The 16,022-nt window shown below is 37.8% G+C and overlaps 1 protein-coding gene across 1 annotated transcript in view; it reads right to left on the reverse strand.

Annotated features, from left to right (window-relative positions):
- DNAH11 (dynein axonemal heavy chain 11) overlaps positions 1-16,022 on the reverse strand; it is a 308,597-nt gene that overhangs the window by 162,900 nt on the left and 129,675 nt on the right. Inside the window, 5 exon segments of the mRNA XM_043507131.1 lie at positions 5,775-5,979; positions 8,877-9,050; positions 10,404-10,491; positions 12,660-12,809; positions 15,517-15,665. Coding sequence (XP_043363066.1) covers positions 5,775-5,979; positions 8,877-9,050; positions 10,404-10,491; positions 12,660-12,809; positions 15,517-15,665 — 766 coding nt within the window.

Genomic DNA, 16,022 nt, shown 5'->3' on the forward strand with positions numbered 1-16,022 from the left:
TAACTTCTGAAGTTTAATGTATGTAAGTGTATTGTGATCATCTGGCTGAGGCACCACAGAACTACAAAATATTATTTTTCCCCTTTTACAATTAAGTCTGAAGCCTGTTACAATCAAATATCCAACACAAACCTTCTGCTGCTAAGACACTGTAGTAAAAAAAGAATACAAGCAGGTTAAACCTCTCTGGCGGGTATTCAGACTATGTAATTGATAGGTGAGGGAGATAAAAAAAGAATTATGTACAAGCTGGAAAATCTAATCATTCATATATCTGATGTAAGCATAAGTGGCTTTGTAATAAAGGTAATAGAATTACCTTTTAAAATGGAAAAGCTAAATCTTGGATTGTGCAACTCATTTTTAATAAATATACTTGTACAGCAAAATGAGTTGAGAAATCTACAGTAATTCATCTGATTTGAGCAACATTCCCTAAGGCAATAGGGCTAGATTCACAAAAGGACTAAGGTGCCTAACTGCCACTTTAGGTGCCTAAATCACAGAATCAGGCTTCACTGGGATTCACAAAGTCCCCCCTCAGCTGCTCACAAATCCTGAAGGTGTGCAACTCGTTTCTCATGCTTGCTGTCTCTCTGGGCCAATGATTCTTTCATTATTTAACCACATAGGAACAGCTTCACCATTTTGAGGGGGTGAGGGGAGAGAAAGAGAGTGACTCTGTAGTCAGGTGGTTAGATCCAGTCCCCCATGCACCAATGATTTTTTTAAAATGTTTTTTATCTACAGTGAAACAACTTCAACAGGAGAGTGGGAGGGAATCCAACATCAGAATATCCCCCAGCCCAGTGGCTAGCGCACTCATCTGAGAGGTGGTAGATTTCAGGACAGCATCACAACCATGGGAGTAAAACATTATAAGTAAACTCCTTCCTCCCCCCCCGCCCCTTGGCTTCTCATCAAAGCTACATAGGTGCCTAATGCCAAGAGAGAGTCTTAGCAGCTGAGAATCCCAAGTGGAGTGAGGCAGTTTGGACTTAGGCACCTGCGTCAGACCTCTCAGCTTGGCATCTCCCTTAGGCAATTTTAGGCACAGAGCCACCTAGCATGCTGGCTTTTCTGAATCCCATCTGAGTTGCCCATCTCTCCTCATTCTTTGTATAGGGAGCCAGGCACCAAACTCAAACTTTGTGAATCCCAGTGATTTTCTAGACAAATCCCGGTGATATTCACCAGGCTTAAGTTTCTTTGTGAATCTAGTCCATAGTGTCATTATTGATTAAGAATGGTTTCCCAGGTGCTTTGGAAAGCTATATCCTGAACAGTTCTGGCTTCACAACCTCACATGATAAATGGATCTGGACTATTATAAAATCATCCTTAGAATTTTAAAACGTATTAACGTTGTAATGTATTCATATAAAATGTGAAATATGTTTGTTAATAATTGGAACATATAGCAATGCAATCACTATTGTACTTTAACGTTTCCCAAGATGAATAGCAAATAAACAATGGTTATCAACTTTTTCAATGCATATAAGCATGAATGACAAGTTTCATACAAAAGCACTTGAGAAAACTATCAGGGAAGCAGCTTTTGTAATGAAGAACATTAGGCTGATTATATATACAAATCATATCATTGCCCATGCAAATGACCAGAATTAGCCATTTTCACAAGCAATTACTTGATTTATATGTACAGTTGTGGTAAAAGTGTGTGCACATCACATTTGTTTGAAAATGTGACCCAAAAAGCACATACTTGATGTTTGTGAGTTATTGTTTTTTCACCTGGATTGTAGGGTTAATGAGAGCAAATGAGAATGAATAGGATAACCTACTCTAATTCCTTATTTAATGTGTTGTAGTGTTCCTTCATTTCAATTGGGCTGTGCAAATGAAGAAACAGAGCAGAGAACAAAATGTAAGGGTTGACATTGGACTTTTTTTTTTTTAAATTCTACCGGGTTTTTAGGATTGCTTGCATACCATTGGAAATAAACTATATTTGTACAGGAACACATGAATGCAATGTACCTATGTGTGGGTGCTTGATATTACTGTGATTCTGACTTATATTAGTTCATTTTGTTTCTTAAATACCAAGAGCCTGAAAAAAATCCCCTCACAAATAAGTCACTTGCTACAGTTTCCAGCAGGAGATGGTGCATTGTGGTGTTAGCTCGCTTAGTTTCTTGGCACAGGGAAGAAGTGCCTCATGTCTGTCAACAATGACTCTTCTAGCCAATTCAGATAATGTGGTAACGGGGTCCCAAGGGAATCCCATGTAGTAAGTTCAGTTAGAAGGATGGCTGCGAGTGTGGAGGAGAGATGTAAACAAATAACAACTGAGGTTCATTGAAGGATAAGTCAGAGATCCTGAGGAATCTCAGAACTCTTATAGCTATATAACCATGGGATTGGGAAAAGTCTGCCGTAATTGTGATGCCTCTGGCCTTCTGCTCCAAAACCTCTAAGGCCAAAGCCTGCCTTTTGAAAGAAAAGGTGGGCAAGGGAAAAATTTCAGAATACTTCCCTACTTTATCTTGCCTTTCAGCTGACATTTTTTCAATGTTGCTTAAGGTCCAAGGTCCCATTAAAATGAGTGGAAACTAGATGTTCCAATTCCCTAGGCAGCTTTGAAAAATATTAATTTCCAGCAACTGTATGGTTTGGGACCATAAATAATTAATTGCAATAGTAATACAAGACAGATACATAATAATTTAAAATAAATTACTACAATGTATTGTATGTGAAAAAAGGCAGCTCTAAACAAGACCAGAAATCACACAAGAGGCAGTAATATTCTGGGCTAGATGACAATTGAATTCACAGCTAGTTGCAAAAAGGATCACATGCTGTTGAAAAGGAAGGTAAACTTGTTTCCATACCCATCGTGATACTCCAGTAGCTGAGATTAGCTGTGCGATTGTCCCTTAATTTAATTGTGAGGGGTTATGGTAGAGCATTTTCAGTAAGGGGCACTTGATTTTAGAACAGCATTGGAGATTGATGAGCTCTAGATAAGCCATGGAAGTGCTTGTTTATTTTACGTTCCTTTTTAAAATTCCTAAAAACAAGACTCAAACATGTTTTTAAATGGTTATTTAAAATCTGAAGGCATTCGCCTAGTTTATAATGAACTTTTATAGGTCCAAATTCCTTTAAGTTTATACAGGACAGGAGTTTTAATTTAAATGACAACACCCATTGTGGTGAGCTGTAGCTCACGAAAGCTTATGCTCAAATAAATTTGTTAGTCTCAAAGATGCCACAAGTACTCCTTTTCTTTTTGCGAACACCCATTGATGCAGACTAACTGCTGTGGTATTAATGACTGGTTTGGAAACTCAACAAATAAACACTTGTCACTTTGACTAAGTATTTGGTTTACTTAAGAAGTTTCCTGTACAAAGAATACATAGCCTTCAGCAGCAGTTACCTAGGAGTTCCTTTCATCTGAATCTATTTACAAAGGAAAGTGTTATGCCTGTGTGCTTTAGTACCTTGTTCATGGTTTTCTGCTGCAAATGGTAAACCAATCATAATGAAATAAAGATATCTGATACTTTGTGGGACAGATCCTCCATTAGAGAGGCTATGACAATTTCACCAGCTGAGGATCTGGCTGTATGCATGGGGGGCAGGGAGGGAAGAAATCAAATCTCTCCATCCTGCTCTTTGAGAAAAGTACATTCATGCATCCTAGGGTTCGATGTTAATTTGCATTTAAGAATATTTCAGAGAACAGTAAAGTAATATACAAAGTTAACTGAAAAATAACTCAGTTGTTTAGCTGGCTTTAGTACAGAAGTATTCAATAGAAGCCCGGAGAAAACCTGGGTAAAATCAATGAGAAAATATTAGGCCTGTCAAATTAATTGCAGTTAACTCACGCGATTAACTAAAAAAAATTAACTGCAATTAATCACACTGTTAAACTATAGAATACCAATTGAAATGTATTAAATATTTTTGGATGTTTTCTACATTTTCAAATATATTGGTTTCTATTACAACACAGAATACAAAGTGCACAGTGCTCAATTTATATTATTTTTCATTACAAATCTATGCACTGTAAAAATGATAATGATATTTTTCAGTTCACCTCATACAAGTACTGTAGTGCAATCTCTTTATCGTGAAAGTGTACCTTACAAACTTAGATTTTTTTGTGACATAACTGCACTCAAAAACAAAACAGTGTAAAACTTTAGAGCCTACAAGTCCACTCAATCCTACTTCTTGTTCAGTCAATTGCTAAGACAAGCAAGTTTGTTTACATTTACAGGAGATGCTGCTGCCTGCTTCTTATTTACAATGTCATCTGAAAGTGAGAACAGGCATTCACATGGCACTTTTGTAGCTGGCATTGCATAGTATTTATGTGCCAGATATGGTAAACATTCATATGTCCCTTCATGCTTCAGGCACCATTCCAGAGGACATGCTGATGATGCTTGTTAAAAAAATAATGCGTTAATTAAATTTGTGACTGTACTCCTTGGGGGAAAACTGTTCTGTTTTACTCACATTCTGCCATATATTTCATGTTATAACAGTCTTGGATGATGACCCAGCACATGTTTGTTTTAAGAACACTTTCACAGCAGTTTTGACTAAATGCAAAGAAGGTACCGATGTGAGATTTCCAACGAAAGCGAGAGCACTCGACCCAAGGTTTAAGAATATGAAGTGCCTTCCAAAATCTGAGAGGATGAGGTGTGGAGAATGCTTTCAGATGTCTTAGAGGAGCAACACTCCAATGCAGAAACTACAGAACCTGAACCACCAAAAAAGAAAATCAACCTTCTGCTGGTGGCATCTGACTCAGATGATGAAAATGAACATGTGTCGGTCTGCTCTGCTTTGGATAGTTATCGAGCAGAACCCATCAGCAGCATGGACGCACGTCTTCTGGAATGGTGCTTGAAGCATGAAGGGATATATGAATCTTTAGCGCATCTAGCACATAAATATCTTGCAACACTGGCTACAACAATGCCATGTGAATGCCTGTTCTCAGTTTCAGATGACACTGTAAACAAGACATGAGCAACGTTACCTCCTGCAAATTGTAACCAAACTTGTTTGTCTGAGCGATTGGCTGAAGTAGGACTAAGTGAACTTGTAGGTTCTAAAGTTTTACATTGTTTTATTTTTGAATGCAGTTATTTTTGTACATAATTCTACATTTGAAAGTTCAACTTTCATGATAAAGAGATTGCACTACAATATTTGTATTAGGTGAATTGAAATATATTATTTATTTTGTTTTTTACAGTGAAAATATTTGTAATAAAAATAAATATAAAGTGAGCACTGTACATTTTACATTCTGTGTTGTACCCGAAATCAATATATTTGAAAATGTAGAAAACATCCAAAAATATTTAAATAAATGGTATTCTATTATTAACAGTGCGATTAATCGCATGATTAATTTTTTTAATCACTTGACAGCCCTAGAAAATATACTGACTGGAGGTTATTAAGACCCTTGTGATAATCCGAGCCATTGGCAGTAACAGAGAGTGCATAAAATTTTCACTGAAAGTCTAGATGAACTAAATCACTTAACATATTATATAAATAAAAGTTTAAACATCCCATTACTCATCCTGTAATACATAATTCATGAAAAACATTTTGGTTAGACAAAACACAGACTGTACCAGCCAGGCACTTTGTAGGTATGCAGTATCTTAATAATCTTATAGGCACTGTTGGTTGAATTCTGGTCTCTGCCACCAAAAGAATTATCCAGGTTTCTCATATTGTAATATTTATGAGGGACTTACTTTGTAGCACCAATGACGTAGTGCAGTAGTTGAAGGGAACATTAGACACCATGTAATCATCAGAGAAAGCAGCAAGTCTATCCCCTACAAATACTGTTTTTTCTACTCCTGCATTTCCAACAAGCATGACTGGTTTGCCTTTCTCCAGGAGCAAATCAGTAAAGTATTTGAGATGTGTGGTCTCAGATGTGTGAACAAGGACTGTCTGAAACATCTAGAGAAAGAGTAGCAACAGTTTTTACTTCTTGCTTAAGTTAATACAACACAAGTGATCTTTTGGGGCTCTTTAAAAATATTATGGAGATAACTGGTAGTGGCTGCATATATATAGCTTGGGTGGAATTCTAAACAGGCTTAAAATGGGACATAACTTTCTGCTTTTAAATGTAAGAAGATTATTGATGTGAAATTTCACACAGGATTAAGTTTTATGCCCTTTGAATGTTCTGAATACTTCCCCCCCCCTCAATTTTTAATAGGAAATCTTTGAAATTGGACTCTAGCTGAAATCTAGCCAATATTTAAAAAACCACTATCTACAAAAAAAATAGTAGAAAGGTGAATGTTGAATAGATCTAGTGCAATGGGTAGGGTTTTTTAAATTTGGATTTATATTAATTTTTGGCTGTTATTCATCATAACAAAGAATGTTCCATTGGTTGCCAATAGATAAGCTTTCTGCACTATGAGCCCATAAAATCTTCTGTCAGACAAAACCATTTTTTTCTCTACAAGAGCTATGCTTTTCTGTCAGACTTTATCCTACAACAAAGAAGTTTTGTGTGGCTGCTAATAGATTAAAATGTTTTTCATTTCTCCACACCCCGCCTCATAATAATCCTACTCTCATTTAAGCATTTAAAAAACCCCTAGGAAATTAATACACACAAAAAATTGTTGTGATCCATTTCAGATTGTTACACACATAACATATCTGATACCTTAACTTTTAATGTCCTTATTTTGTGTGGTTTTGTAACTAGTAGTACATGCTTTCTACTCGTCTACCCAGAGGCACACACTTTACCACAAACCATCCATCACAACCTTTTTAGGAACACCAGCTTTCTATCACCCCCTTAAACAAACCTACTGCTTCCCACCACACCAACTATCCATAACTATTAGTGTGTAGAGAAGGTAGTTGATGAAAGAGCACGTGCAGAAGGTTTGGAAGGGGAAAAGTTAATATTGTAATTAACAATTGTAGTTATGAGTCTTCTACTATTACAGACTCACAGAACTGTAAGGCTGGAAGATATCTCAAGAAATCATCAAGACCAGCCCCCTGCAATGAGGCAGGACCTATTGCACCCAGACCATTCCTGACAGGTGTTTATCTAATCTGTTCTTAAAAACCTCCTATGACGGGGATTCCCCCACTCCACTTGGCAGCCTATTCCAGAGCTTAACTATCCTCATAATTAAAAAGGTTTTCAGAAAATCTAATCTAAGTCTCCCTACTGCAGATTAAGTCCATTACTTTTTGTCCTATCTTCGGTGGAAATGGAGAACAATTGATCAGTATTCTCTTTACAGCCCTTAACATATTTGAAGACTGTTGTTAGGACCCTGCTCACTCTTCTTTTCTCAAGACTAAACTTTTTTTTTTAAACCTTTCCTCATAGGTCAGGTTTTCTAAACCTTTTATCATTTTTGTTAGTCTCTTCTGGATTCTCTCCAATTTGTTCACTTCTTTCTTAAAGTGTGGTATCCAGTACTGGACACAGTACTCCAATGGAGGCCTCACCAGCACCGAGTAGAGTGGGACAATTACCTCTCATGTCTTACGTACGACACTCCTGTTGAACACCCCAGAATTATATTAGCCTTCTAATGATGGGACATTAGATGGGGTGGGATCCGAGTTACTACAGAGAATTCTTTCCTAGGTGTCTGGCTGGTGAGTCTTGCCCACATGCTCAGGGTTTAGTTGATAGCCATATTTGGGGTTGGGAAGCAATTTTCCTCTAGGGCAGTTTGGCAGAGACCCTGGGGGTTTTTCACCTTCCTCTGCAGTGTGGGGCACAGGTCACTTGCTGGAGGATTCTCTGCACCTTGAAGTCTTTAAACCACGATTTGAGGACTTCAATAGTTCGGACATAGGTTAGGGGTTTGTTACAGGAGCGGGTGGGTGAGATTCTGTGGCCTGCGTTGTGCAGGAGGACAGACTAGACGATCATAATGGTCCCTTCTGACCTTAAAATCTATGATTCTATGATTCTCCTCAACTGCATCACGTTGCGGATTCGTATTCAATTTGTGACTTGCTATAACCCTCAGATCCTTCTAAGCCATACTACCACTTATCTAGTTCTTCCCCATTATGTAGTAGTTCATTTTTCTTTCCTAAGTGTAGTACTTAGGAAATTGGTCTGAAATCAAGATGATGAAACTGAATACAGGACAAGTGCTAATTTGTCAAGGTCATTTTGAATTCTAATTCTGTCCTCCAAAGCGTGAGCAATCCCCCCCCCCATCTACACATTTTTATAAAAGCACACTCTCCACTCCATTATCCAAATAATTAATGAAAATATTGAATAGTACCATACCCAGGACAGACCTCTGTGGGACCCCACTAAATACTTCCTCCTCCTCCCTCCCCTCAGTTTGACAGAGATCATTGATATGGGTCTGAGTATGGGTCTTTCTTGACACTTTTCTCAAAGAATAGTTATCAATGGTTTGCTATCAAACTGGGGATAGGATTTATCTAGTGGGGTCCCACAGAGGTCTGTCCTGGATACACTGCTATTCAATATTTTCATTAATGACTTGGATATTGTTGGCCACTTCATTAAACTGACTTTGTGCCTCAGTTTCCTCATCTATTAAATGAAGATCATAATCACTTATTTCATGAGGTATTGTGTCAACTAATTTGTGTTTGTGCAGTGCTTTTATAATGTAAAGCAGTATGTAAGTGCTGAGTGTTGTTATTATCCCTAAGTCTCTCAGATATGGAGTATGGAGCCAATAATAAAGATCTACCCAAATACTTATATTTGGAGAATGTTATATTCAGACATTATAAAAATAAAAATAAACTACAAAAAACAGTGCTCATCCAGGCATGCCTTCAGTACACATATATTGTACCTGTAAAGGTGTTTCTGGATCCATATCAAATTTTGGAACTTTATCAGTCCAGGGCAAGAATTTCCTAGTCTTTGGGTCAAGATAGCAATCAAAAATTGTACCCTGGGATGGAAACTTCACTGCTTTCATCTCCTTGAGCCACCAGCAGCTGAATTCAGCTTGATAATTTGAAAGCTATAAAAATATTACAATTTATTTGTTATTTAGTTCTTTAATATATTATGGTCTACTGTGTTATGTCTACAGCATGAAGTTCTTACAATGTGTAACTAGAGATGCATATTAAAAAAGAAGACTCAAAACAAACACTGCAGGCACACCTACAAATTTGATGATTGTTTATAACCCCCTAACGCAGTTGTAGTAATCAAGGGCAGTCAAACTGTGTTTAATTCAGGGTATGTGGACCTTCTGACTGAAGTGGCTGATGCTCAGCTGGTGTCACTCCTTTAAAGGCTGAAATCAGGAGCCCTCCAGATTAAACCCACCCACCTTCCCCACTCCCCACTTCATTGCCAAAAAGTAAGCAGTTAAGTGTAGCTCAAATTTAAAAAGTGATGAGATTCAAGGGCTGACTTGCTTCAACCATGCCCTTGCTCTTTTTCTTTATTATCCAGGAATAACTTTCCAGGGGCAGGCTGAAGGAATTCTAAAGAGCCCCAAGGCCCCTCTAGCTGTTGAGGTCAGCCTCTTCTTCCAAGGAAAGATCTTTACCCAGGCTTCTGATGGGACAGCCTTGATAACAGCTGTTATCAGTCCAGTTGGGGCACTTCCTGCTTCTTAATGTGTATGCGAGTTCCTCCTTTACCTCTTGGACATTATAAACCCCATCACACACACGAGGACTGCACCTTATCTGCATTAAAATTGAGCTAATTCAGTCATGTTAATCTTTAATACAGAGGTGTGGCTGGGCAGAAATTACAGGACACAGCAGACATCTTGATCCAAAAAAAGTCTAAATGCTTGTTGATGATATTATCCAACAGAGATTTCCTACCCACAGCATGTGATGGATCCACACAAAAGGTCTCAGGAATGGTCTCAATTAGAGGAAGGATATATCATGATGTACTGGAGAGCATACTCCATTCCCATATTGCCCCCTTGCAAGTATCAGTCATTGCACTCTGTGGGTGTGGTTAATGCTCCAGGCTAGTGCAGATAATGGTGCTAGCCTCCTACAAGCAGAGAGGCAGGGTTAAAATTGTAAGCTGAGCCATAGTCACATGTCACCAGAGCTGAGTTGATAAGAGGGAAGTGCCGGTCTCACCTTTAGAAAGAGAACAGTCTTTTTATTCTGTTTGTACAGTCCCTAGCACAATAGGGTATCAGTCCATGACCGAGGCTCCTAAGGGCTACAATACCTAATAATAAATAAGGGCTGTTCTGACCTTCAGATGCATCATTTGCAAGAGCACCTGCAGGGGCAGTGCACCATTGCTAGCTGAAGAGGTACAATTTAGCCCTATATTTCTTTAATGAACAGCAAAATAATTTGGTTGTGTAAACTGCTCTCTAGCATACCTGATCTCGAAAGAGCGCACCACCAAATGCCCAAACACAGGCAAAGACAAAGTACATCTCATAGAGCTCTCTTGGGCAGTCAAAGGGTCTAAAAAAAAAAAGGTGTTGAAGAGCATGATCTTTGAATCCTTGCTCCTGAGGGTGGTGATGGTGACTCAATCTCAGAGGCAACATGATGACTAAGTATGCTGCAATCATGACTATATAATGCAAGAAAAGGAGGGTGGCATTTAAAGAAGGAAAAATGAGAAACCACAGTGACAAGTTTGTTAGGCTAATTTTACCACTGAGAACTGTGCTGTCTGCTGTACCTTCCTCTCCACTTGTACATTAATCCAAACTAAGTAATCCTCTGGCTCTACACAAGGATTCAAGAGTCAGTCAGTCAAGATCCTCCTCCATATGAATGAACCATACTTAAATGCAAGTACTTCAAATTAAATACACCAAAATAAAAATAGCTTCCACAAGAGCAAACACCAAAAGGTTGTTCCCATAAAAACAGAAATTTCCATGAGTTCTTTTAAACTGCTAAAATTACTACTCAGATTACATATTACGGTATTTTTAATTCATAACACCTTTTCATTTTAGTTTCTTTCTGACACAGAATTTTGCTGCATGGTATTTCTGCTTGTAATATTTTTTCCTGTCTACACTATTTGTACAAAATTGTAAAAAACAACCCAGAATCTCTGAATAGAATAGAATAAAATAAATTTAAGTAAGTTATCCACACTGCCCCTTACTCTACCATCATTGAAAGATGTTTTATTCCATGCCTTTGAAAGGAAAGAGTTAAGAACATCCCATGTATGACAGGACAGAACCTCTTTTCTGGAAACAATGGGGAAGTCTAAAAACCCTTATTAAGCATTCAGACTATAGAGAAAGAATCCATGTTCAGGAACATTTTCCAATTTATTCCTATATTTATCAACATATAAAAATCACACAACAAAAATACACAAATATTGTACAACTCGTGATGCTTTTCGCAGAATAATTTCAAGCTACCCATGCAATCAACTTATTATTGCATGCAGAAAGACTACTTTAAAACAACATTAAGGTTACAAACAGATCTGTGCAGAGAGTGGAAGTTCCATTTCAGGAAGGATTTAAAGATTTGGCTTCATTCCAAATTGGAATGAAAACCAAACATTTTGAAATTCTCTGCAAAGGAAAATTCCAAACATTCTCTTTTTGTGTCAAAACATTTCACTTGGACAAATACATTTTGTAGATAAAAATGTAGATAAAAAGTAGTTTCAAAATGAAAAATTGAAACATTTAGTTATAAAAATGTCAAAATAGAATGTTTTGACATTCATTGTCAGGACTTCTTTTTTTTCAGTCTTTCTTCCAAAACAAAATTTTGGCCAAGCATTTCAATAGAACCATATATAACGGTGGAATGTGGTTCTGTCAAAATTTCTCCACCTAGCTTTACAAAGATACAAAGTGAAGCATTTGAAATTCAGAAAATGACAAAGTGCAGGTATATAGGTTAGGATGCACTCTTATATGATCACACACTTTTTTCCCCACATGAACCCTGCCTCATGATCATTTAAAAGATTCAGAGTTGTAAAGATGACTCACGTGAAAGCTGTGTGTGTTGGCTGACTGGTGTTCAGTGAAGGAAACTGGTGTTCAGTTTTATCCTCTTCTATCATTCAATAATTGGTACCAATGTCATATTTACTGGACATCAACAGAATGGATTTCTCTCTCTTTATAGGTGTTTATATGGCTCCCAACACTATGGTATTTTAGCATCTCACAAAGGTGGATAAATTAATCCACACCCCTGTGAGGTTGGGAACTATTATCCCCATTTTAGAGATGCAAAATGGAAGCACAGACAGATTAAATGACTTGCCCCAAGTCACACAGGAAGTCTGTGGCAGAGGCAAGATTAGCACTCAGATGTCCTGGATCTCAGTCCAGTGTTGTAATCCCTAAATAGTTCTTCTTGTTAGAGTGGACCCCTGGAGAAGAACATTTTTGGATCACTGCCTCCTTCTCCACTCCCAGTAATTATGGAAAGAAGTGGGACTCTAAAAATGTGTCTAAATTTTTCCATAAAATAAATGTAAAACCCACTAACTTTACACAGTTTCCAGACACACACCTATTTTAACAGCTTGCCTTCATGTGCACCAAAAATAAGATTGCATATTCAGAATAGATTTCAGGAATTTTGTTATCTATACTTACTGACCTATATTTTAATATAATTCTAATGCATACCTGCACATACTATTCTCAGGAATAGGGGTGATCGTTTTAAAGCTTGTTCTGAGCTGATCTAAACAGGGAGGCACATATTTATCAAAGAGGATAGTTAAATTAGCTTTTTCAGATTGGTGACTTCTTGTTTCTATCCAACTGGCAACATACCTGCAAAACACAACAGAAAAATACCTGATTTTGTAGGGGAGTCCAGAGAAGTCCAACAGACAATAGTTTTCCTGAGATTAGAGTCAGGCCCTTGCAACATGACACACTTGTGATGTACCTCTTGTCCGCACACAGTAGTGCTTGGAACAGTACACAAGTGTTGCCAGCACCACAAGAACAAGAGCGGCCATAGTAGGTCAGACTATAGTCCATCTTGCCCAGTGTTCTGTCTCAGACAGCAGACTGTATCAGAGCTTTAGGGGGAAGTTAAGAACAGGACAATTATGAAGTGATGTACCGCATCTTCCACTTGCAGCTTCTGGTAGTCAGAGGTTTAGGGTCGCCTAGCACATGGGGTTGTGTCCCTGACTATCTTGGTAAATAGCCATTGATGGACCTATCCTCCATTAACTTAGCCAGTTCTTTTTTGAACCCAGTTATACTTTTGGCCATGACAACATCCCATGACAATGAGTTGTTGTGCATTGTGTGAAAAAGTACTTCCTTGTTTGTATTAAACCTGCTGTCTATTAATTTCATTGGCTGACCCCAGTTTTGTACTGGGTGAAAAGATAAATAACACTTCTGTATTCACTTTTTCCACACCATATCATAGACCTCTATCATATCCCCTTAGTCATTTCTTTTCTCAGCCGAATAACCTTAATCTTTTTTGTGTCTCCTAGTATGGAAGCCATTCCAAACTCCTGATCATCTTAGATGCCCTTCTATGAACCTTTTTTGAGACTGGGCAATCAGAACTGCACCCATGATTCAAGGTGTGGGTGCACCATGGATTCATATAGTGACACTATGATATTTCCTAACTTATTTTTTATCCCTTTCCTAGTAGTTCCTAAAATATGGTTAGCCATTTTTCCCACTGCTGTATGCTGAGCTGAAGTTTTCAGAAGAACTATAGCTGGTGACTCCAAGTTCTCTTTTTTTGGTGGTAATAGTTAATTTAGAACCCTTTGTTGTATACGTACAGTTGGAATTATTTTTTCCAGCAAGCATTGCTTTGCACTTATTAACATTGAATTTCATCTGCCATTTAGTTGCTCAGTCACCCAGTTTTGTGAGATCCCTTTGTAAAGCCTCACTCCCTGCTTTGGACTTAACCATCTTGAATAATTTTGTATCATCTGTTGACTTTGCCACTTCAATGTTCCAGATCCATTGCAGCTGCATTTGCTTGAGCAGATCTCATCATAACCATTGCATCCCAAAGAGCTGTTGTGGCAGCTGAGCAGAGTGGCATCCAACTATGCCCTCTTTCCTTGGCCATATCCTCTCCTTTAGGGAGGGCAGGGAAGAGGGTGACATAATTATGCGAGCCCCAGCCAGCTTTCTGGTTGCTGTCATGCTGCTGGAACAGCACAGAACTTCTGGAGCTCAGGCTAGCATTTGGCCTTATATTTTATAGAAGAGGCCATTTGTAAATACAAATATCCACATTTTATACATGATTCAGTTTTGTCCGAGTTACATTTAACTTATTAGAATTATTTTCAGTATTGTTTGTAACATAAGACCTAACTGGAAAGAGCATAATATATCTATAGGTAGCAGAGACACACTTACTGATCCTCTAGCTCCTACCACAATGGATAAGTAGAACTTCCTTAACATGATGCTAATCATGACATGGACCTGAGGCTGGACTTGTCATGTGTTTGGAGCTACTGATAAACATTTGGGGGAAAGATCTGATTTGTTCACTGTAAATGCTTCTAAATGAACATTGAGGGATGGATTTTCAGGAATATTAACCAAATGTTCTCTAAACTGGTATGACCGTATTATGTTAGATTGGCCACTCTGATACCTGACTTTTCAGGGTCACCCCTCCCAAACCCATCTCAATACTCTTCAATTCTTACTGTGAGATTATTAGTCTAGTACTGTATCCATATGTTAATGTTAACCCTCCAATACTCATTCTCCTTGTTGGAGATCTTGCATACCTAGACCAACCTCCCATTATTTACATTAAATTCTCATGTTCGCTATATTTCTTCTGGGACAACACATATAATATATGTTTGTACAGCACTGAGCACAATGAGGACCCAATTTCAGGAGTGGCTGCTCTTAAATTAGAGACAGTAGGAATTTCCCAAATTTCAATTTTTCCATCAAACGTTATCATTGAAATTTCAAATTTTGAGTGCACACACACAGTTTTTGTAATCAAGTTTCACAGAATTATGACTCTAAAATAAATCAAAGAAGGGAAAAACATGATTCAGAAGACAAATGGGAAGTTGATCTGGCACTCTCACGACTGTACTATCCGTAACAGGTATCAGCGGAGCAAAACAAGGGGATAGTTACAAAAGGCTGACCGATGCCTCTAGTGTATCTAGTCAGTTCACTGCTTGAGACCTACCTCTTGCAGCTGCCAAGATTGCACTGTAAATAGCTGAGAATCAGATTCAGAACAGCCCAGATTGAGACGGACAAATAAACCAGGGATATAAAGGATATATAAAATATGGAACAGATAATCCCAATGCTGACAATTTTTAACTCAGTGTGCATACACATGCATGTGTACAAGTATCTATATATAGTAAATATTAAATTATCATAACTAGAATAATTAGACAATCATGTAAATTAATAGATTCTATTGCTATTAAACTAACTGATAATATTGTTTTATCATTGTTTTGAAGGTATCTTTAAAAGATAAAATACTCACGGATTCCAACCAAGATCCTGGGGGTTTACATAAAGAACACCTGGTCTAGACACTGTAGCTGGGGTAGCGGTTTTTAAATGATGCATTTCAAACAGCAGCCTCATCGATGGAGTCAGAGGGAAACGTTCATTGCTGGCAAGGGTCAGGACCTAAACATCACCAGTAAAGCACTGAACAAAAGCAACTTAAGACATGCATTTTAACAAGCATATATCATGAATAGGCCTGTACATATTATAGACCCATGTAGATTTCAGGTTTATTTATAGCACATATTTGCACGCATGCACACCCTTCAGAATGAATCTGGACATGATAGGATTCTTCCAAATTTAAAGCCATGATATTTGTTTTAAAAAACACATTGGAGCATAAATTAGAGGCCACAATTTATGGCATACCATATGCTTGTCAGTTCAGTTAATTTTTAGAGACAGCAGAATCTATATAGGTTTATTTTCAGTGGTGTGTATATATTCAAGATAATTATTACACTTCAAAATAAT

This window comes from Dermochelys coriacea, chromosome 2, assembly GCF_009764565.3.
Source record: "Dermochelys coriacea isolate rDerCor1 chromosome 2, rDerCor1.pri.v4, whole genome shotgun sequence".
Lineage (NCBI taxonomy): Eukaryota > Metazoa > Chordata > Testudines > Dermochelyidae > Dermochelys > Dermochelys coriacea.